This window comes from Anguilla anguilla, chromosome 9 (assembly GCF_013347855.1).
Source record: "Anguilla anguilla isolate fAngAng1 chromosome 9, fAngAng1.pri, whole genome shotgun sequence".
Classification (NCBI taxonomy): domain Eukaryota; kingdom Metazoa; phylum Chordata; class Actinopteri; order Anguilliformes; family Anguillidae; genus Anguilla; species Anguilla anguilla.
The window spans coordinates 17,223,346-17,247,916 of record NC_049209.1 but is presented as its reverse complement, the minus strand read 5'-3'; the positions used below and the strand labels follow the sequence as shown (position 1 = coordinate 17,247,916).

The window sequence follows — 24,571 nt, the reverse complement described above, 5'->3', positions numbered from 1 at the left end:
GATATGTAGCCAAGTCAAGCCAAGCATTGAGTAGAAATCCAAGGAAGCTATAGTTACTGTATACAATACCCTTGTCAGACTACACAATATTGTGTGCAGTTTTGGGGATTGTACTACAAGAAAGATATAGAAGCCCTGAAAAAGGATCAAAGAAGGGCAACTAAAGTTGTTCTTCATATAAAAGATGAAAGTTATGAGGAAAAACTTAAGATGCTTCTAGCTTAGTAAAAGGATACCCATTAGTGATTCGATTGAGGCTTCTAAATTCATAAAAGGGATTAACAATGTGAACTACAAGACATTCTTCAGGTTGAGTTCTGCCAGTTGAATGAGGGAACATAAATGGAAATTAGCAAAAGGTGAATTCAGCACAGATATTAGGAAGTATTTTTCACACACAGAGTAATCACTGTGTAATAGCCTGCCAGGTGATGTAGGTGAGACAGGTTTTCAAGACCAGGCTTGATACAGTGCTGGATACTATATAGTTCGTAGATAAATGATGAGCACTAGGTACCCTTTAGTAGCAGGAAAATGGCAAGCATTATTGGGCTGAACGGTCTGTTCTCATCATTGTTATGCTCACAGTGATTTGACATCTCAGAGGGGAAGTCTGATCTTAAAGATTGTACAATGCATGACATTGCAGCCATACCAGACTTGGTCAAAATGGACAACATTTACATATAATCCTTACTAAGAAAATAGGAAAAAATGCCATGCATATACACTACTCTGGACAGGCTATTACAATAAATTCTAATTTGGCACCTACACGCATTATTCCTATGAACAAACGGAATTATGGACAGCATGGATTTCTAAATTGAGTATGAGGAATTAAATGCATTTTTCTCATTTTATCAGAAACCAGTTTGTTGTATTCCAACTCCTGTGTGGTCTATTACCGGACGCACTGGCTAGTTGACAAGCAGATTAGTAGATACCAAGAGCTGACCACAGTCGTACACATATTTTAATACTTACAATTATTGTGATTACATTTTTAAATCAGACACCATTGCACACTGCTCAAGGTACTTTGTGGACACACACTACTGATTTCACCCTAAAAGGTGCATCAGACATGTCACTGAATCTTAAAACTTTTAACTAATATGTTACACTGCAGGGACGGCCGCGTCCAAACAGCGTCTTGATGGGCGTAGGTATTTCCTTCAAATATACGCCCGCACAGTTATACATGTTATAATTTCAACAATAAAAATTTCTAGAAATATAATATAATCGTTAAACACGATGCACTTTCCAGAATAGCTCGACTACTTCAACCAATCTAAATAAAATGTCTAACTAACGCATCTTAAAAGCCGAAAACGCACGAGTTCAGGACAACTCTAGGCAGCTATCTGAACTGTGCGGCCAAATTTGTGGCTGGCGTACCCATAATGCAATGGTGTGCGCTCGTGCTTAATGAAGTGGCTCGAAAGGATGAGGACAGACAACACAGTGAGAGAAGGAAACTTGGCTACGGCGCCTGGTGTTTATGGATATTGCAGAGAATATATCGTTCTAATATAGCGCAAGTGGCATTCGATTCGACAGCCAATGTGAATTATATTAATTGTAGTTACCTCTCTGGATACTCTTTGCAGTTTTAAAGAACCCGCTCGGTGTCTGCTACGCTTCTCTCTATGTTTGAGTGTCTTCCGGCGGCAGCGGTGGCAGCAGCAGTAGCAGCGGCAGTGCCATGAATAGTGGGCTCCCAGCTTCAGCTGCTCCACTCGGGGGGGTCGGAATTCCCAGCGTCAAGGTGAAGTTCTGCAGATATTACGCCAAGGACAAGACTTGCTTTTATGGAGACGAGTGTCAGTTTCTGCACGAAGACCCGTCCGTGGCGAGCCTACCTCTGCATGGTGGAGGAGGCAGTCCTGTTCCTCTCTCCATGGCTGGGGGAGCTGTGGCGGCAGCTGGATACCCTATCGGTGGAACGGCGGTAGCCTGTCCTGGCGGCGGGGGAGCAAGTGGCCCAAAAAAGAACGAGTCTGTGGGGCCTGCAGGCACGGGTCTGGATGGACAGCTGTTGACCAGTGAGCATGTTTTTTAAATCGTTCTCGGCAGCGTCAGAGGCCTAGCCAATGAACACCATCTCTTTTGCGCTATTTCCCGGGTTTCTTAGTAGCTGGTTAGCACGTTAGCTAGTTATGTTTTTAGAAATTGAGACCGAGGCTTCTCCTAGGCCGTATTTCCTAGTATAATGCGGACCCATGCAATTATTTGGCAACGTTTGCTACCTTTACCTGGAAATAACGAAAAAAGAAAAAGGGAAAGAAGCGACTTAGTGATTAGTACATGCAACAATAGCACGTAAAGTTGCACTTGATTTCACTTGCCTTCTTTGGTTTGTTTGAGTTAGCTTGTTAGCTGAGCTGGACGGACAAAATGGAAAACCATCTAACTAGTTTTAATTGTTACATACCACCGTATGATCTTGCATTGATATTTTGCATTTTTATCTAACCGTTTGTGTTTTAAAACGTGAAGTGAGTCATTGCATTTGTTATACTGTTTATTTTGTTTACTTGGCTCGATGCTAGCTAGCAAAGAACATCATAGTATTGACTTGCTAGCTATGATACTTCAGAATGGCGAGCTGCACAGTTTGCGAGCAAGCTATTTATCGAGGTAGATTGCTGTATAGGTAGCTAATGAACAGTGGACTAAGTGAATTAAAAACATTTGAGTTATGAGATGCTTAGTTTGGACAATATTGTTCGAAAACAGGTCGGTTTTGGCTTCAGTGCGTGTTTTAATTTTTGGACACAAAAGTTGAATACGTCTGTCCCGAGTCGCTCTGTGATTGGCTGAGTGTCGCAGGACGGCTTTGACAGGAGATCCCACTGCCCAAGATGCTAGCTTTGCTTGCCAACTGGTAACAGCTGGCTAGGAAGGTCGCGATTGATATTAATTATACGGATTTTTTTGTTTGTTTTTAAAGACTGTTTCTTCCTTGGCCTTTTCTGAGCAACAGGACGAATTCTTCAGTCTGCTACCCTTTGAAGTAGAACTAGTATGGAAGTACAAGTTTGTTTAAAAACTAAACTATCAGTACCATGGACAGAGCGAAAGGGAAAAACGCTTCATACGTTTATTGTGCGCGCTTTTCTATATAATATTACTATTTTATATAGTTATTTGACTCATTCTTGTCAAAATTGCAGGATTCTGCAACGGAACTGTTCATTCTGCTTTCGTGTGTTTTTTCAAGTGCGGATAAAGAACGAGAATAATATAAGTAATATTTGGAAATGCAATTAAAGCACTGAAGTGAATTGATATAGCTTATATATCAGATGGAGCTAGCGGTTTTATATAGACTACTGCCGTTCTATCACAGTTCACTGTAAGGATGATTGTAAGGGTAATTGAAAGGATGTTGGCTAGCTTTGGTTAGTTTTGTGGTGCAGTGGCCTGTGTAGTGGTCAGCGGTGTGTAAAGATTTCATAAACCTGCTGTATTTCATTGTAGTCCCTGGAATGGATGGTGGAGCCCTGGCTGACACCAATCTCACCAACTCCTACTTCAGCAGCAGCTTCATTGGGGTCAATGGGTTTGGGAGCCCCACTGAACCCAAGTACTCCATGATGCAGGTACTGATATAACCCTAACCAAAGTACTCCTTGATGTAGTTGCTTATCAAACTTGAAGTCAAGTGTATGCCATAATTTGGGTACTTATGTGTTATGTTATTCTTTTGCCTACATCTGTGCTTCATTTTAATTAATAAAAAAAACACTGGCTATACAAGCTGGAGGCTTATTTAGGCAAGGGTACATTTATGTAACTGGAAAATTAGTGTGACACTGGGAATTGTTTGATCATTGGGGAGGCTGGAAAGCTAAATGTCGTTATGTTGCCTGCTATATTAAATCTGGTACTATGTAAGGTTTACTACATGTAACACACACACACACACACACACACACACACACACACGTATATATGTGTGTGTACGTGTATGTATGTGTATATACATAAATATTTATATATATGTGTGTATATATATATATTATATATATGTGTATATAGACATATGTGTGCATATACATATACAGTATATATATGTATGTGTGTGTATATATATATATATTATTTTTTAGAATTCATTTTTAAAATATTATTTCTTGACATTTTTCTGAGTTTGTCCTTGCCTTGTTGTAACAGTTGTGTGTTGAGTGTTGTTACTGTAGTTGTTATCTATATTGTATTGTTGTTTAGGTTTGCAGAGCTTTCAGCTTTTTTAGTCTGTAGCCATGACTAAAGTAGTGACTGCTCGGCACAGTGGCTTGTGGTTTAAAAACTATGATTCCTTAGGCACTTTTTCATTTTCCCCTATCTGATTAGAAACAAACTAAAATGAACAATTTAGCCACATGTAAGAAAAAGTAGTCTGCTGTTTAAAAGAAGCTGCGTGTCAGAGGAGGCAGGCCGAATACCTTGTGTTATGTACTTTTATATCCACTCGGTAGCTTAGGGGCTGCTGGATAGCTCATCCAGTCAAGGCACCGTTCTGGGTTTTAATCTCTACTGTGCCTGTACGGGCTGATAGCCCTGCTGGGTGAGACGCAATCAGCGGTAGCAGTGGCTGGCGTCTGGGAGGGTTCATTCAGCAGGCATCTGTGTTTCTGGTGTTTACACAACCTGTTGTGTGAAATATATGTTTTTCATTATCCTGAAACTGATTAGTACGGATTTTTTGGGGCAACGCAAGCACCGTCAGGACTCTTCCGTAGCATGGGTTTTTGTCAGTGCCATCAGTTGGATATGACACCCGAGAACCTCCGAGGGACTCCTTGAAGTTAATATTAAGACCACAAAACACAAATGTAAAAGCTGGCCTGCAAGTATTTTGATCTTATCAGTTTGATTTGGTTATCATGTTCTTTTGTGGAGACTTTCATATTTTTTCTTTAATTTTGAAATGTTGACATCACTGGGTTTGTGTTTCTCTATTGTTGTAATTTCATGTAGTCATGTAGGGCTGTTTCACACTTATTGTAGTTTTTTCGGAGGGTGGTGTTATCTGTGTTAAAATGAGCAGTGTGATAGACTAGTTTGGAACTGGTTCTGTGCTGTGGTGGTGTATTCATGGTCTTCTTGTTGCTTTGCAGCGAATGGCCAGCAGCAGCAGTTCTCCCAGCCTCCTGAATGACAGTGCCAAGAGCTACACCTCACACGGTAAGGAGCCCTCGACACATCTGGAATGGCTCGGCACAAACTGTGAGAAAGGGCACAACTCGCACTATCGCTATGAGTTTGTGCCCCGGGCAGGACTGCTGCGTAGCGAGACCAGCAGCCGCGATGCCTTCGGGCAGTGATGGACCGCTTTCTGAAATGGCGACTGTGCTAACCCTGAGCGCTGTTCACATTGCTCTCGCGCAGATGCTGTGAGCTCGCCTGCGTCGACCCTCTTCAGCGACTTCACTGCACTGAGCCTGGCGCAGAGGAGAAAGGTGAGTGGGCTGCGTCCCAGAGTTAGACACGGCCAGCTTGCTCGTGTCCCTCCCACCACCGCAAACATACCAAAATGGAAGCCTGAGAGAACCTAGATAATGCGAAACACACTGGCTTCATGGCTGTGGTCCTCAGTTACCCTCAAGATGTATTTTAAAACCTTTAAAAAATTCTATATTGAATTACAATTTGTTTAATATGCTTTATCCACCAAAAAATGTTCAATAAACTCCTGAAAATGGCTTGGTAGCATCTCTACACCTTTACTCTCATTGAGAACGCCAGAATTATGAATTTTTCAAATTGACAATGCTTGTTGCTGTGGTCCTGGGATATAGAGTAGGCACAGCATCTGGATTAAAAATGAATTTCTTCAAAACCCGTTGACTTCTGCACGAGGTTCTGGAAACCGTTGTGTAAAATGTGCAATACAAGTGTGTATTCCCTCTATGCTGTCAGGTACATCAACATGATTTTTATGGACAAATTCCACCCATTTTTGTTTTAGAATGGGCTGCTTTGGTGACGAAGTTCCTTCCTCCTGATTGCACCCTAAAACTGCGCAGTCTGCCATCTTCAACACACAAACTGTCACAATAATGTCCCAAACCAGACAGCTTTCTGTGTGCTACGGTTTTAATTTACCACATCTCTCTCCTGTAATTTGCGCGTCTTTGCGTAGTGGACCATGATAGGGTTGACGCATTTGTGATGTCACAAGTATTGCGTGTACGTGCACGTTTCCAACTTGGATATCAGGACGGAGAGAAGTTCTCCGTCTACTGTGGACGAATGTGAATCTATTAAACGATTGTTTTTGATGAATTATAAGGGGAAACTAATACCGATTACTGGTTAGGTGTTTTCCATGGAAAATATTGGCTGAAGTTGCTGAGCAGAAAGAAATCAGAGTTAAAAAAAAAAAAATGTTCAATTAAATGAATAGATTTCATGTGCTGCAGTGAGGAAATAGCCTAGTTGAAATAACATGCACAATTGTAGCATCAGTGACAAGTGCTTCAAGTGCTGCTACGAACAGCCTACGCATTAAATACTTTGATTCAGTGCAAAAACACCATCAAAGGTCCTAAAACAATGAGAGTAAGTTGTGGGTTTGACCAATGATATTGTTGGCCTACTGATCTCCTACATTCTCATTGGTTGAAAAAGGGGAGAAAATGGTCAACCAGATTCCTAACGAGCTGTTAATGAGCTTTTATTTCCAGTTAAGCCTTTTAATATCTATTGAATAGTTATGCTCTGAAGACCACATTATGGCAGAAATGGCCATGATGCATGCCATGAAATGTTATTGTCCCATATTGACATTCCAGGGATTTATCATGCAGGTCAACTAGTGCTTTCAATTTCTGTAATATAGCATGTGGCAAATGATTCCTGAAGGAAGAGATTCAGGGTTTTTCTGGGCATGAAACGGGTGTTTGGTGCTCCTCCTTGTCATTGGGCCAGGGTTAGTTTGGCTACATAAGCTTTGGCGTGACCTGCTCCATCGTTTTGAGTTGTTTTGACCCAGAAACATATTTCTGGTTTTATAAATGACAGTGAAGGTGAGAATCTCAGATTTTTTGTGATATTAACAATATCTGTCTACTCCAAATTTTCAGTGAGAGATGCTCATTTAAATATCTGTCACCAAACAGGCTTTTTGGGAATCAGTCTTCAGACATGGACAGTCGAACTGTGATTTGACAAAAATGATGCATGTACAAACAAGCTGTTGTGACCTCCGACTCAGAACTTGGAACCTCATAGTTTCCTAATGATAAAGATTAAAATATTATAAATGCTGACATCATTGATTTAAGAACACATTAATTTGTTTCATTAAGGTTACTCATTGATTTATGGAAATCAAATTGAGTGGTTTATGTCTGTGGTGTTTCCCCAGCTCACGTGTTTGCACTGTGGGTAATAGAAATGAAGTGGCGTTTGCCAAGGAATTAAACTTTTTTCTGTTTCCACATTTTTGGCAGCTGCTTTAATTTTCCCTCAAAGATTTTTTTTATGCTATAAAGCATAAAACAAATGATTTATCACATAATGAATTTATTATATACAAACAAAGCTTCTGAAGTGAACAAAGATCATTTGTAGTCAAATGATTATGCTAGCTTGCTAAGTAAGGTAAGTGACATTAAATGGTGTGCAGGCTGCGCTCTCAGTTTCTGTACATTTAGTATCAACAGAATTCAGAATTGTGCTCTGGATATCAATGTTTAACTATACTCAGGCTTATAATGGTCAGTAGCTTTCTTCCAACAGTTCATACATCATTTTTCCCCAGACAGGAACATTTACAAGATCACTGCTGGAAAAAAAAAAAAAAAAAAGCCTGACTCGTACTATTGGGGTACTCTGGTCAAGTATAGAGTGTCGAGTTTGTCTCTCACAAAAAAACAGACTCTTGAGTTTATTCAAGACAGGGCAATTGAATGAGCATTTGTAGTAGGATGTTTGCTTATACAGAAGACTTATTATTCCATCGATATGTGCAGGTTCTCGCATCTGAGGGGGAGGCTGCCTCTGAAGAGCAAACAACTGGAAAGCCTGTATGTAGCTCCATGCCCAGAGTTAACTGCCGTAGATAGTGGCACTACATCAGAGCAAAACTGCATCATTTCATTGGCTAGACGTCCTAGTTCAGGGAGGCTTCAGCTGCACATGTGCTGAAATAATTGGGGGGGACTCAGGCCATAGGGTGTGTGTGACGGCTGTTTCCTTAAAGAGGTTTGTAGTCTACTTCTCTGATGCTTCCTTTAGGCTCCGAACCCGACGGCGACCGAGTTTGTTCCGAAGGGAACGACGGGGCCTCGCGTGGCGTCCATTTCCCAGCCCAGCATGCCCGCCTTCTCCTCCCCGCTCTTCTCCCACCCCGCCCTGGGCAGCTCCACTGTGGCTGCCCTTGCGCCAGGTGAGTCTCCAGCTCCGTGCCCCAGAGAAGTGTCCTAGACTGGGTAAATGAGACACACTCTTACTCGTGTATCCCAAGTGGCTGTCATGCATTCTTACTAAGGCATAACCCAGCAGAATTATTGATGCCGAATGCAATTATTTTGCTGTCAATTCAAATTAAAATGATAAATTGATTTGCTGTAATCATTGTCTTGTAACTTACCACCACGGACATCAGGTTTGCTTTTGAGGTGAATTTAGCTCATTTAGAGTTGTTGGTAGTGACGTCTTTAAACTTGATGTGGTGTTGACTGGGTTAGGGGTGTAGCCAGGTGGTGTCCTCTGAGTTAGCTCTGCTGTAGGGATGTGAGTTTGAACTGAACAGTGATGACAAACCTAAAACATCAGGAACTTTTTGAAAAAAATAGTGCACTTTGCCTTGTTTGGGGCTGCTACACAGTTGGCTCAAGCTTTGCCCAGGGATGGGAGGATTTCAGTCGGCCGGTGTAAACTGGGTATGAGTTGCAGAGGTGGTGCACACTGGGTTATTCCTATAAGCAGGTGGCGTAAACAGGTTAATTTTGTAGGCAGGTTGTGTTGAGTACGGAATGATGTATTATCGCTTTTCCCCTGCAGGAATGTCCCTCTCAGCTGGGTCTTCACCTCTCCATTCCCCCAAAATCACCCCTCACACTTCTCCAGCCCCACGCCGGCGCAGCCATACCCCAAACCCCAATCCCAACCCCGCCAGCTACCTGGTGCCCACCAGTGCCTCCACTCCACTGGCCGACCCCGGAGCAGCTGCCCATATCATCCAAAAGGAGACTGTGGGTGGGACCACCTACTTCTACACAGACAACACCCCCGCACCTATGGCTGGGATGGTATGTTCCCGACAGGAAGTTGTGAGAACAGAAGTCACAGAGAAAGTTCAGGTTGTTTATGACATTCCTTGCTTCATATTGTGTGTGCCAGGTCATTGCAGACCTTTTTGAATATACAATGGCTTAAAGTAAATAAATAGTAAAATATTGAGGGCGGAATATATCCCAGAAAAAAATTAAGTTTTTTTTTTTTATTTGCAATTGGAAGAGCACAAGAAAAATCCAAAATGTAGTTATGCAAAACGTCGAAATATAATGTATATCTGTTTCATATCTCTTTAAAATTTTCTTCTTCACAGCCTGGCATGTATGAATGCAATTCATAATTTTCTCCCAAAAGGCAGCATTTTATGTGGGAGTCTTTAACACGTCTCTCTGCGTGCTATCTGAAAGGAAGTGCCAGGAGAAGCACATTATATGCTTTATATTATCTGACTGAATGCTCTGAAATTAAGTAGCACATAACTGCTGAAATAAGTGTTGCAGAGAACATGTCTATCCTGAGGCATTTCATGCATACAGAGTTTTCAAGATACATATTCTTTTCACGATATGGATGGGAGTATTTTGGACAACGTTTGCAATCGCATGTGTTGTGTTTTTATAATTGACATCCCTCCCTCATGTTAGTCTCAAAAACTGACAGAGCTCCAACTATGAGATAATGTGGTGCTTTTTGAGTATAGAACTTCTTTCCAAAATATGTGCCTTGAAATATGAATTTAAAAAAGGATGTCTGTGATCATTATAATCAGGCATATGAAATGCTCTAATGCAATGGCAGTGGTCTCAGTGGTCGGACTAAAATGACAGCGCATTTGTTTTTGCTAGTTATCTAACTAAAGTATTTGATTCTGTACATTTTGAAAAGGGTGAATCATTGTTTTCTTTCTGATACTTATCATGATGCTCCTTGATTCTGTGTCATGCACATCACCAAGCTTCAGTCCTAAGCCCCGTTTACACGGGACTAGTTTTACCCGACAACGTCCTGTAATTTTAGCCTGTACAAGTCATCCCTGTCTGTAATTTTTACAGATCGGGAAAGTAACAATTCCAGCCTGAGTTATCTGCTGTTTTCCAGTCAAACTCAGAGGCCCTTACATCATACTAATTTGGTATGGATGTACTGGAATTTTGGAGCTACTTTCTCTTTGTTGTCGACCCTTCCCGTTCATTACCAGGACACGGTCAGTGACTGGGGTGAGAACGCAGGGAATCTTTTGTCTCGTGGGAATGCTCCGCTGCAGTTTCCCACGTAATCAGTAAAAATAACTTTGCAGGACCTCCTTGCATATAACTTGCGAATAGGGCTTTATAAGATGGATTTTCATTGTCCAAATAAACAATGCCTGTACATAAGCTGAACTAAGGTTAAGGTTAACCACTAACATCAACATGAACAATTACAGAATTATGAAATATAAAACCTTAAACAGTTTGTGTGTGTGTGTATGTATATAGATTTTAATCGAATATCTTATATCATTTCTTTTAAATGTGTTTGTAACAGTCAAGTATAGAGAAGATTGTTCTTGCCTTCTGTTTTGCCATTTCTGAGCTGGTGCTGAAAGCTGATTTGTTAGTGCCTCCATCTGGGGTGTCAAAACTATTTCTTCTGCCACTGCCAGTCACCCTGCCACACTTTGAGTCACTCCCCACTACATTAATGTCAGCACTCCTTTCCCCTCCAACCTTTGGGCTTCATTCTCCTGGGGTCTCTGTAATGCTCCCTGCCTCTCTCGGTTTGGATATGCAGTCATATGGGGATATGAATTTAATTTCTCTGTATCTGCATGGGAATGCATATTCACTCTGATCACCTGCTGAGTTCAGACATGGTTTGTGTCTTGCTGTTGAGGCAACAGGACGGGATGCTTGGTGAACCAGAATCACTGAAGTAAAATTTTACCCGCAGGTGTTTCCCCCCTATCACATCTACCCCCCCACGGCGCCCCACGTGGCGTACATGCAGCCCAAAGCCAACGCGCCCTCTTTCTTCATGGCCGACGAGCTCCGACAGGTACGTCTTTGATCTCTTTAATTGCCGCAGTCGAAGACGAAAAACGCACTTCGCGACAAACGATATTATAAAGAACGCGGCGGTATGATTATAATCAAAACCTGTTTTGATTGTGAGCAAAGTCTGCCTGATTACAGCTTCACAGCTTAAAGTGTGTAATAGTTGATAAGCATCTCAAGAGAGAGTATATGGGGGGAGGGGAAAGTGAGTTTGATGCCAGTAGCCCTGTACCCTGCCAGCCAGTGTGTGACATACTTATCCAGAGTGCCTTATGGTGCTTTATTTTACTTTCTTTATCGTTTTTTTAATTCATTTTTTTAAAGATATACAGTGTAAAGGTTAAGTTCTTTGCTCAGTCCTGCCACTTCAGAGTTACAAGCCCAGTTTCTTAATCAGACTACAGTGCTGCCTCTCTCTGTCTTCTACCCTCATATTGTTTCTCTCTTCTGAATTCGGACTGGAAGGAAATGCAGTTTGCGCCCCCTGGTTTCCTGTTCTTTTATGCCCTTTTAAATGTTAATTAAATCCACGAAACTGGATTCAAACTGTGGTTCTATTCCCCAGGAGTGACAGTTGATCATGAGTAATGAATTTGCAGAATTCTGTTTCCTGGACCTTTAAAAAAATAAAATAAAAATCAATGAGTCCTTTTTTCAGGCCATAAATAGGCACATACGTTAATTGGTAGTCACTGAATTCTGATTGGTGGGATTGTGGTGTGACAGCTCTTTGGGAAGATCTTACTCAATACTGTCTTTGGATTTGGTCTTTTTAAATAGTACCTGAACTTGGATGGGATTTTCTGAACCTGAATAGGAGTTGAATGTTTTTAACTAAATGACTGAAAATTGTAGTACTACTTCTCATGGCTGCCGCTTAAAAAAACCAACAAAAAAAACATAACAGGTGTGTTAATCTTATCCCAAATAGAAGTCGAATTGGTGTCCTGCTTTTTTTGCCTGCTTTTTTTTTGCCTTCCTCCCTGATCTCCTTTCTTTTAACCTACCTTCCTTCCTCTGTTGAACTGTACCTGTCTGCAAAGTGTTCAGCCTGCTGTAGTTACATTTCAAAGAGTAACATCCCCTTTTCCTCTCTCGTGGGTGTTTGACGGCTGCAGCTGATTGGCTGAATGACTTTAATGTTGTTCTCATCCCTTCCACAGGAGCTGATCAACCGGCACCTAATAACAATGGCACAAATCGACCAATCAGAAAATCCTGGTAAATAAAATTTCTGTTATCTATTCAGTTTTTATTGGTTTGAACTTTGGAGGCACGTAATGAATTGTTTACATGCATTATAAATTAATAATTGATGTTTCTAAAGTTGCCTGGTTCAGATTAAAATGCAATGTAATGATTTGTTGTCTTAATTTAGGTAGTAGTAACCAAAAAAAATGTATTCATAGCTTTCCAAAATCTTTCTGAAAATGTAAATAATTCAACATTTTTATTTATTCATTGGAATATTTATAGCAATTCAAAAATCTGTTCATTTTTAATTAACACAATGTGTAAATGTGTGAGTCAGTCATTTAAGATTTAGTCAGTCATTTAAGGCTTAGTATTTGGAGTATGAATACATTATAGTCTCTCCTTATTTATCAAGGAAATTTTGGAGTATTCTATCTGTAACTTTCACATTTTAATTTGTAATAGTGTATTCAGACTTTTCAGAAGTTTCTTACATGGTCCAATCACATTCCCTGTTCTTGAATACTTGAATATAGTAATGGGACATACGTATTCAATGCAAACTATCCTGTGTTCGATAAAGACATTGCTTGCTTATTGTAGGGGAAAAGGAAATATGTTAAAAGTAGGGATGTGGTTTTGCTTTGTAATAACATTAGAGGTTCAGTATTAACTTTCACAGTGCAGGTTAGCAATGTGCAAACAGCCAGAACTGAACATTGCCAGAAAACATTGTAACATACCAGTGTTTGGCTGGACCTCTTTTAATGCCACAGTCTGTAGCTCTCTCTGCCCTCACAGTTAAAATGTGGAATTACTGCATTTTCTAAAAGTGTACAGAAATGTTGCAGGTTATATTTTACTTACAAAACCACTCCAGTAGGTATGATGGATGTCATTCACCGCACAATTTGAAAGAAAAAGCACTTTTTTTCTTTGCAGCAAATATGCGCGTGGCATTTCAACCTGAAGTCACAGAACATATGACCGTACATGATAATTTCGGTTTCCTAACACTGTTGACGTGAATAGCACAAATTCAGTGCTGTGCGGGCAACACTTAATACAGACAGGAACTCCCATCTTGTGCTCAGCGTACAATGCATTGACTGTTTGGATAGCGTGAGGAACGTTTTTGCGTACTCTTGTTTGCATTGTGGTTTTCTAAGTCAATGTTGACGCAACCACCTGGAGTACCTGCAGGTATGAGGTGTTGTCCGTATATCCACATGGTCTAAAATAATGTAAATCGTAGTAAACCAAGCACTTTGTTCAGCCTTTTAAAAAACATTTTAGAAACGAGGTAGTGTATTATTTATGTATAAGAACTGATAATGCACTGAATCATTTAATTGCAATGCAATCTAAAATACCTGCAAAGAAAACTAAAGCCCAGCTTTAGGAGGAAGTGTCTATGGTAAAAATGTAATTATAGGGAAGCGAAATCATGGCTAATATGCCTCTGGCTGGTTTTTAAGCAAGTGCCAGAGTGAATGTAAACAGTTGTGCAATCAGCCCACAAACAGACTAATGGAATATAATTCAACCTAATGTGTAGTTGTGCTTTATATTGGTGGAAATGCATGTTTCTAGTGTTTACTGAAGGACGAATAAGAAAAGAAATATAACTGTGTGCTAAAGTAGTGCTGGCTGTGTGCCTGCAGATACTGTGAGTATCTTGTTGTCTTGCAGGGGTTCCCACAGAAGTGGACAGTTATCACAGCCTCTTTCCCCTGGAGCCCCTACCCCCACCCAACCGCCTGCAGAAAACTAGCAACTTCAGTTACATCACTTCCTGTTACAAAGCAGTCAACAGCAAAGATGACTTGCCCTACTGTCTGAGAAGGATACATGGTGCGAAACAGACGCACACGCGTGCACACACACACAGACATGCATACACACACACAAAGACACGCATACACACACACGCAGATGCACACACGCACACAGATGCGTACACACACATACACAAACACGCACAGACGCACACACGCACAGATGCGCATACACATACAGACGCACGCACGCACACACGTGTGCGCACAAACACACACAGACACTCATACATGTGCATGGCAGCTCTTAAATACTGTAATTTCATACTACAGGTAAGGGTACAGATCTGTTATTTAACACACATGTATTAAATACAGCTGAGGTCTCAACTTTGGAGGCTACTGTATATATGCATGCATTTAAAACACTTCAGTGCATACAAACACAGAAACTGAAGGCATAATGGTATAAATGTATATTTTTTTGTCTGTTTTGCATTAAGTATTATGATGGTAATGGAAGGTTGTCTGTTTGTGAGAGTAATGAATATGAATACGAGTAATGAATATAAATATGAATTGTGCTTTTAGAATTGAATCATGTGAATGGGGTTTTTTCCTGTGCTCAGCATGTGCTGCTCCTCCCTTTGTTCAGGTTTTCGACTGCTGAACACCAAGTGCATGATGCTAGTGGACATGTGGAAAAAGATCCAGCATTCCAACTCTGTGACACTGAGAGAGGTCTTCACCACCAAGGCCTTTGGAGACCACTGTGAGTGAGAGAGACTGGGCTAATACCGCATTATGTTTAGTCTGAAAAGGTCCGTTTTTTTACACACACTGATGGAAAGTAGGTCCTGAAAACAAGCTTCATCACGTGTCCACAACATGTGCTACATTCTCACAAAGTAGGCAACCGTAAGAGAAGAAATTTGCACGTCTTCCATGCTGTTAAAACATGGTTTGAAATTGTGTTATAAATCCACCACAGCGTTGGTATTCTCCTACGACTTCCACGCGGGGGCAGAGACCATGTTCACCCGCCACTTCAACGACCCAACCGCTGACTCCTACTTCACCAAGAGGAAATGGGGTGAGTGGGACTGGGGCAGGGACATGTGTCACTAACTAGTGCAATGTGATCTGAATGTTGATGCAATCTAAATGACTGTTTATAAATAATGTTTGTCTTTGTAATTCTTCTGTTGTGAAGTACAGTACCTGACTGACACGGTTGCCGACTGTTCTAGGCCAGGTTAATTTCTGTTTTAATAGCCATATTAAAATAGTAAACAAAAAAAAGCATCAAAATAGTTTATGAAAACGTAAAAATTGCATTTCAGCTCATTTCTTTACAACCCCCATCTCAAACCCATTTACTGCTAGGAGCACTATAGTCTCAGTCTCTCAGTACCTACATATGGTGCTTAACTTCAAGATGAAGTTTTATGTGTTGACAGCCTGTAAGTATATTATCTGTTAATGGTACTATCGGTTGTGACTCTAATGACTTGGCATCTGCTCTTTGTTTCCCAGACCTTTTTGTATGCACTTACATAACTTGCCCTAGATAAGAGCATCTGCTCAATGCCTAAATGCAAATGAAATGTAGTTGTTTGTAAAAATAAAAGTCTGAAGGGTAGACCTAAAAAGCTCTTGGACAGAAGGGATGCTGCTGTACTATTTGGACACAATTGAACGGGTATGTGTCAAAAATAAAGAAGCATTTTCCCGTTGATGTCGTTTGTGTGCCAGTGCAGGACAGTTTTTCCATTCGCAGTGTAACTGTGAGAATTCCATTCCAACACTAATTCTGTGCACGCGTGAGAGATGGCGAGTGACAGACAGAAAGCTGCGGTCGGTGATGCAGCCGACTCAATGCCCTCCCCGTGTCCCCAGCAGGCCAGCCCGACCCTCCCCCGCCCCGCCAGCACGCAGGCCTGCTGCCCGAGTCGCTGATCTGGGCCTACATCGTCCAGCTGAGCTCGGCTCTGCGCACCATCCACACCGCCGGCCTCGCCTGCAGGGTGATGGACCCCAGCAAGATCCTCATCACTGGCAAGACCAGGTACGCTCGCGCTCTTACGCACGCACCCGCACCCACACACGGGAGGTTCCGCACGCGTTCGGTTCGTGGCCTGGTCAGTCTTGCGCGTGCGTAGTGCGCAGCCTTGTGTAAAGGCTGTACTGTCCGTATTCGGGGCTTGTTTGAGGATGGGCCCGGCTTGTGTTGAGTGTGCTCTCCCACTTTTGCAGGTTACGGGTGAACTGCGTCGGAGTCTTTGACGTGTTGACGTTTGACAGCAGTCAGGCCAACCCTCTGGCCCTCATGGCACAGTACCAGGTAAGGCACTGCTTGGGTTTAGTGTAGGGCTGTTTGTCTGTGAGAGCGACTGTTTGTTTAGTATATGGCTGTTTGTCTGTGAGAGCGACTGTTTGTTTAGTATATGGCTGTTTGTCTGTGAGAGCGACTGTTTGTTTAGTATATGGCTGTTTGTCTGTGAGAGTGACTGTTTGTTTAGTATATGACTGTTTGTCTGTGAGAGCGACTGTTTGTTTAGTATATGGCTGTTTGTCTGTGAGAGCGACTGTTTGTTTAGTATATGACTGTTTGTCTGTGAGAGCGACTGTTTGTTTAGTATATGGCTGTTTGTCTGTGAGAGCGACTGTTTGTTTAGTATATGGCTGTTTGTCTGTGAGAGCGACTGTTTAGCGTAGGACTGTTTCTCTATGATGGTGTCTGTTTATTTATGGCTGTTTCTCTATAATGGTGTCTGTTTATTTAGTGTGTGGTTGTTTCTGTATGAGGGTGTGTTTATTTAGTGTAGGGCTGTTTCTCTGTGAGGATGCCTGTTTATTTAGAAGTCGCAGTGTATGTGAGGTGACCTTTCTCCTTCTGTGGCAGCAAGCAGATCTCATCTCATTGGGCAAGGTGGTGCTGGCCTTGGCTTGTAACTCACTGGCTGGGATTCAGAGAGAGAACCTCCAGAAAGCCATGGAGCTTGTGTCAATCAACTACTCCTCTGACCTCAAGAACCTCATCCTGTAAGAGTCTGTGTTCCTCTGTCCAGCTCCTGTAAGACGCTTTCTATAAAACTGTGCTCTCATATACAACAGTGTACCTCTCCTCTTTGAGGAACTGATCATTTATGGATGTTTTTGGATATCCCACCATAGAAAACCACATGAAAACTTGCAAGAACCTCATTTTTTGCCCCCCTCCCCCCCCCCACACACACACTCACACTCATACACGTGCATGCGCACACATGCACAAACACGACCAGACGCACGCTAACAGCTCATGGTCCCGTAGGTACCTCCTGACCGAGCAGAGTCGACTGCGCAGCGTCAATGACATCATGCCCATGATTGGCGCCCGGTTCTACACCCAGCTGGATGCTTCACAGATGAGAAATGATGTCATTGAGGAAGACTTGGCCAAGGTACAGAGGGCCGTTCAAGGAGCAAAATGAATATTTTATATGTCTGTGCTGCGTATGAACTACTAACCTTTATGATTGAACATTACGAGCCTCTGCCTTTCAAGAGAGCCTGCTTTAAAGAGAAAAGGAGAGAATCATGTTCCTTCTCCAACAATAAGCGATGTAATCTTCGCCATGCTGGAGGCAGAAATTGATAAACACACTGCATTTTTCTACAGGCTTCACAGTGTGTGTGATGGTGATAATTCTTTTCAATATCATTGATGACATTGTTCACTCCCATTAAAAGCTTTGGCTGCTAGTGTGGCTGTTTAGCAGCATTGCAAAGGGGAGGAAGGTCATCTCCCTGGCTTTACTGGAAAGGCTGGTTTGGAATCTTCAATCATCCATGGAAATACTTGAGGCAAATGAGACCACTGAAAATTGATTATTTTTTCTCCTTCTGAGGAAGTCTTTTTTTCCCCAGTTTTTTCTTCCAGCCGCCTGCTGTACTATTGCTCTGTTTTTTTCAGGAGGTGCAAAATGGACGCCTTTTCCGGCTACTGGCGAAGCTGGGAACCATCAACGAGAGGCCGGAGTAAGAACAGGAGCCTTTTCTCCATAGCAGCCCAACAGAACAGTGTTTAATGTGTAGTGTTTAACTCTTTAAATGGATTTAACTGAACGCAGGTTTGGCCCATTCTCATATACACCGTTTATTTACACCATGCTTTGTCAATGAAACCAGTCAAAAGGAAGTGTCTCTCATGCCCCGAGCCTCCTTTTCTTTGAGCACATAGCAGTAAAAACTGTGACGTCCATTTCAGAATTCAGTTCACAGTTCAGTCGCACTGATTTCGAGGGCGGGAGGCATTTAAAGGGCTTGTGCGGTGCCGGACAGCCGTGCTGAGGAACGGAGAGCGGTTGAGGTGTGCGCTGTGCGCGTGTAATGTGCGTTTTGAGTATTGGCGTATTAAAAAAAGCGGTGCGTGTGCCTCACAGGTTCCAGAAGGATCCCACCTGGTCAGAGACGGGGGACCGCTACCTGCTGAAGCTCTTCAGAGATCACCTGTTCCACCAGGTGACTGACGCAGGGACCCCCTGGATTGACCTCAGCCACATCGTTTCCTGCCTCAATAAGGTGAGCTCTCACGGCCTGTGAGTGCGCTGCGTATTGTGCTGTATTGTTCTATGTAAATATCCTCATGTTATACACCATGTAATATTGTGGAGACTGTGTAATGTTTCAATGGTAAAAAAATGTCATTCTTAAAAAATTATTTCCCAATTTAAACTGATTCTTTTTAAAACTAATGCAATTAAAATCTTAGAACTTAATATTTATACCTCTTGAGGTGCTTTGTACTTAATGTTGCTGCATCATGACCATCCCTTAAATCAGCTACTGGATCACGCAGATCAAATATCTGAACTACGTTTACAGAGTTTTCCCTCCTCATTTCCTAATTTTCGACCATAAGAGACAGCGAGTCTGCTTTAAGCCTGTTTGGTTTCTTTGATCAATAGTGATTCGGAATCGTAACCTGCTCCTTGCTGACTAACTCCCTTGTCTGCTCCTTTGCTGACTAACCTCCAGTCTATCTTTGTTTCTGTCTCTGTGTCTGTGTGTGTGTGTGTGTGTGCGTGCATGCCTGTGTATGTGTGTGCGCCCGCATACATGCGTGTCCCTGTATGTGTGCGTGCATACACGCGTGTGTGTATGCCTGTGTATCTGTGTGCGCGCATACATGCGTGTCTCTGTATGTGTGTGTGTGTGTGTGTGTGTGTGTGTGTGTGTGTGTGTGTTTGTTTGTTCACGCGTGTGCGGGTGCATCCCTTTGCACACGTAGCTGGACGCAGGTGTACCAGAGAAGATCAGCCTGGTGTCGCGGGACGAGAAAAGCATCCTGGTGGTGACCTACTCCGACCTGAAGCGCTGCTTCGACAGCACCTTCCAGGAGCTGCTGGCCGCCGCCAACGGCCAGCTGTAGCTGCGCTCAGCGCTCGCCTGCGGGTGCAGGCGGACGCCTTCGGGCCAGGACGCACTGAGGAGTTAAACTGGAGCTACACTGCAGCTGACAGACTGAGGTCCAGGGACCGGGAAGCCAGGGCAAACGCTACACCTCAGCCTGGTACAGTTTTCTGTCTGGAGGGGTCTTTTTCTCCGGGCTCGTTTTTTAAGTTTTGAAAATTTGACCCTAGAGCATCAGTACCGGACACAAGGGGCTGTGATGATTTTTTCGGATTCGGGGAACAAAAACCAGATGTTTCACTTTTCCTGCTTTTTATTTTTTTATTTGGGGTTTTATATTCCTGTGGTTGATGCACTGAATTTTATTTTATTTTTAAAAGTCTTTTTGTGTGTGGTCTTCGGAGTGCAGGGGAAAGCTGGCTCTTTCATAGTCCTTCCTATTGGAGAGCAGAGACATAGTCTTTCCTCCTATTGGAGAGCATAGACCTGGTCTTCCTATTGGAGTGGAAAGGCACTGTTTTTCAACCTACCGGAGTTGAGAGACGTGTTCTTCTTTCCTGATTGAGTGGAGGCCCATGATCTTTCTTCCTGTTGGAGAGGAGAGGCATGGTCTTTTTTTTTTTTTCCTATTGGCGAGGAAAGGCATCGTCTTTCTTCCTGTCAGAGAGGAGAAACCTATTTCTTCCTGTTGGACAGGATGTGGTCGCTTCACGGCCATTCTTGTTTTGTGTCCCCAAGGGTTTGACCAAATCTAAACCTCTAAAGCCCTCTGCTGCATCTACAACAGAATCACGGTTGGACCATCGGCGGGGGGGGGGGGGGGGGACTGGCCCTATGGGTAAGAAGGTTCACTTCCTCCACCACACTTTCGTCTTCAACCCCCCCCCCCCACACACAGAGTCGTTGATTGTTCTCTTCTCCTGTCTCACCACCTCTTCAGTTTCAGAATTGGTCTGATGTAAGGAGGAAGTATTGATCCAGCAGGGGGTAAGAGCATTGGTCTGACAGGGGCTTGGGTAATGCGAGGCATTTCCCCTCAGTATGCAAGTAATGCTTCTGCCTTTGGTCTTGGTTGCATTCTGCAGGCACTGATGACAGCCCGGGGACAAATTCTCTCAAACTGCTGTGGATTTTTTTTTCTCTCTGGACAGACGTCCTTTCTGTCCAGGATGGATTCCAAACTCCTTTTGAGACCTGAATAAGCCGAACTGGCTAAAAGTTATCTGATTCTGTCTTTTTGTATGTTTTTGAGAATTTCACGCCTACGTGATTTTATAGGAAAAGGAACACTGAGATTTCCTCACAGCGGCCATGCACAGAGGCATGATGGGATGCAGATGGCCTCCTCCCTGCTATATCCTGTGGACTATTTATTTTGTGTCTAAAAATGCTCTCACTGTTGCAGATTATGTGCTTTTTAAGTATCTCTTTAATGACCCAGGCTTGGAGGCGAGCAGGGCTTCTCCAAACAACATGGACAGTTTCACTGACCTATTGATGAATAGAGCTTAATCTTCAACAAAAGTAGTATTTGGAATGTGATTGGCCCTTTATTATGCTGGAAAAGGGAGGGTTGTGGCTTCGGTAGCTGAGAGAATGTCCTGTGACTTTTGATTGCTGGCGGCCTAGACTCAATTCTGATCCCAGGACGAGGAGCAGTGGAACAGGGGGTTTGAATCATGCATTTTGTCTCTTCTTTTTCTGATAAATGGCCAGACCCTGTCTCTCACACACGTGTTAACACACATCACAGACACAACACAGAGACACATCACAGACGCATCACAGAAACGACACAGACATGACACAGACACACACCATATTTGTGCCACCTCCTCAAGAAAATGGTTTGTATCATGACCCTATTGTGTTCGTCTCAAATTTTGCAATATTTGTGTGTACAGCAGTATTTTAATAAAGAATACCAACACTTCACCAGATCTACAGTAATTTGTGGGTATTTTGTCCTCTGCATAAACACGACAAAGATAGCTGCCTGCGGTAACCTTAACCATGGATGGCAGGGGTGGTGTAGTCGTTCCCGGATGGAAGTTTGTGTTTGTTCCATTACGTGAAGTTTCTTACCTGAAATGCTTGAATAAAATGTTATGATCTATAAATGGATAAATGTGAAAAACCACCCCCTCTGTCACATGTGCCCATTGTTACTGGTGCTTATTTGGCAGATGCCCAGACTCCTAGTAACTTGCAAAACATGAAGATACAAACTCATTTCCCATAAAGGCCCTGCACACACACTGGGGAACAAAACATGAACCTAGTTCATTTTTGTGCTTTATGTTCTTGTTGCTTGAGAATATATTTTTAATCGTGACAATGTGGCAATAATAAAATTTAGTAATTTCCTAACATTGTACATGTTGTTTACATAGTACATGTTGCATTGCAGGGCTGCCACTTGACAGTCGGAAACACAAACAACAGAAAGAGTAAAAAGAAATTATATTTCAACAAAAACAAGTTTTCCATGTACAAAAATGTCAAGTTACTCATGCATACAAAGCACTTTAATTAAAATGTGCAAAATCTAGGCCTGGCATTGAAAATATTGATTAAAAAAACACCAAGTTACTACAAACAATATTGGTTATCTTGGCTCAAACAAATTAAACAAGCTCTATTCCAAATAAATGCTACCCAATGTTTCCAAAATTATTTCAAGTAACTTGCCAATGTGTTTCCATCTTACCATATGAAAAGAATATGGCCATTCAAACATTATGTGTCAAATCATTACATTATAGACAGTGCTTTGTATGCGTGAGTAACTTGCCATTTTTTGTAAGCTGAAAATGTGTTTTGTTGATATTCAAAATACAGTACCAACAGTCTATGGAGCTAACATATTTAGCGCTTTGCTGAGGAGAAGTTAACCCATAATCAAGTCGCGAGACTTTACATGTCAGCGCCATCTAATGTTCACCGGGCAGAAGACAAACCCCTGATACAAAAGGGTTGAAAAGAAAGAGAAATGCACCGGGAAAGAAGTTGGCTGTGGAGAACAAAAAGAAAGAGAAACGGTCAAGGAGAAAGGGAAAAATGAAAAAGAAAAGATACTGACAGGAAGATGAATGAGGTTTTGGAGAGGATAAATGCCTTATTTTATCTTTTTGTGTGTATTATATGACTTGACATCAAAAGCAATGGCAGCAGCAAGCAAGGTTGAAACCTTGTTTTAAGCAGGTTTTAGACGACCTATGACTAACCTTGCCTAACAGAACCTGATTTTGTAGTATAGGCCCTGGCATGACTGAACACCTGGACTGGATTATGGGAAGGCTGTGATTAGGGGCCGGGTTCTCAGACATGGATTAAGTCTAGGCCTAGAAGAAGAAAAAAAGAAAAAAGAAAAATTCAACGATTTCCATTGGAAAAAAAAATTTCATCTGGGACTCAACTTAATGTCTGGGAAACCAGCCCTGACAGTTTATTTCATCCTTTTGGCTGGTTGTTATCTGGGTAAGTTACTTACAGTTGCAGCTCTGGTAATGTGGGGGACAGTACTCCAAAATGGAGTAGGCTTATATTTTATTCTTATACTTATATTAAGGTAAGTGGATTTATTGGATTCGGAGCATTCAGCTGTTTCATGTGTTATATTATTGCACATCAAAGTAATCTATGTGGCTTTCCTGATAAATGAGGTTTATAGGACTTTGACAAAAACATGCTGAAAATAGTGTCTCAAGTATTTGTATACATTATTTAATCTTTGTTTAGCTGTTTCTTTTGAAAATGATAACCATGTGAAACTGTTGTCATTGAACCCACTGACCTACCACAGAACTCTCAAAAATGTATTGCAATTTGAAAATAATTGCTGCATGATACATTGTAAAATGACTCCTCAAGACATGCTTGCTAGCAAAAACAGAACACTTCTATCATGGTTCAAAGAAGAAGAAAAAAACAACCTGAGCAAGAGAGCCACCTGTCGTAGTAAACTGTAGACATGTCAGTGTCTGAGAGATAAAAGAAGTAAGACCTAGATGAAAGCAGATTTATCTGAATAATGGCTTGTGAAGAAACCCATTATATCCACTGAAACAGCAGCTTCTATTAGTTCATCCACAGAGACTTGGGGGGGATCCATGTCTTTCAATGAATCTTTTCAAGATTAATGGAAAAACATGGTGATTCTATTAATTAATGTATATGTTCATTTTATTCCATTCATTGTTTCAGCTATGTACATTTCTAAAAAAATAAATAAAAAAAAACAGAAAATCTGTTCCAAAGAAAAAACATATTCCACATGGAATTCAAATGCAAACAGTACAGGAGTGTGATCAAATACAAGTGTTGGAATAATCTCTGTTTCTGTAACATACTTGAATAACAAGGATGAAAAGGTACAACACGAAAAAAGTGTATTTCATGAAATTTAAAACATGTATTTCTGAGGCAAATTAATTGCAACAAAACACTCCTGGCAGATATATAAATAAATGGATGTTGATTCAATAGAATCACTTTCCCAATTATCAGGGAGTGTGTGGTCAATTTTAGGTCAAGCAGAGGTTTAAATATGCTATGTATATGCAGAACCAAGACAAGAGAATGTGCCAATTGCCCAAAGAAGCATAGCCTACACAGCTTCAGGAAAGCAACCCTTCCTAAGTGGGGAAAAACTATATCAGTGTGGCAAAATAAATAAATAAATAAAAAAATAAAAAAAAAATGGAAACGTGTAACATTGAGTACATTATCACAACTCAGGAAGAACTAAATTGGTAAAACATAAGTTCTGTTTAACTGATGTAATATCTATTGAATTTGGGAATTTCTAAAATTTTCTATATTTCCATTAAGTATCATATATTCCAAATACAGTATAAAATAACCATTGGATCACTAGCCTACATTTTGGAGTCATAAAAGCAACAA

At 41.6% G+C, this 24,571-nt stretch overlaps 1 protein-coding gene across 6 annotated transcripts; it reads left to right on the top strand.

Moving 5' to 3' along the window:
* The first annotated feature begins 1,412 nt into the window (after positions 1-1,412).
* Positions 1,413-21,603, top strand: pan3 (poly(A) specific ribonuclease subunit PAN3). 6 transcript variants are annotated; one of them, XM_035432041.1, is made up of 19 exons: positions 1,413-2,051; positions 3,490-3,611; positions 5,133-5,199; positions 5,404-5,474; positions 7,992-8,045; positions 8,257-8,407; positions 9,025-9,323; positions 11,191-11,295; positions 12,458-12,515; positions 14,181-14,342; positions 14,922-15,038; positions 15,258-15,359; positions 16,169-16,334; positions 16,523-16,610; positions 17,172-17,311; positions 17,583-17,712; positions 18,225-18,289; positions 18,694-18,832; positions 19,542-21,603. In XM_035432041.1, the coding sequence occupies exons 1-19, from the start codon at positions 1,712-1,714 to the stop codon at positions 19,680-19,682; spliced, it is 2,517 nt and encodes an 838-aa protein (XP_035287932.1). In that variant the 5' UTR covers positions 1,413-1,711; the 3' UTR covers positions 19,683-21,603. The 6 variants fall into 6 exon arrangements, with proteins under 6 accessions (XP_035287932.1, XP_035287931.1, XP_035287933.1 ...); XM_035432040.1 differs by having other exon boundaries at positions 16,166-16,334; XM_035432042.1 differs by having other exon boundaries at positions 1,414-2,051; positions 9,025-9,272; positions 16,166-16,334.
* The last annotated feature ends 2,968 nt before the right edge of the window (positions 21,604-24,571 follow it).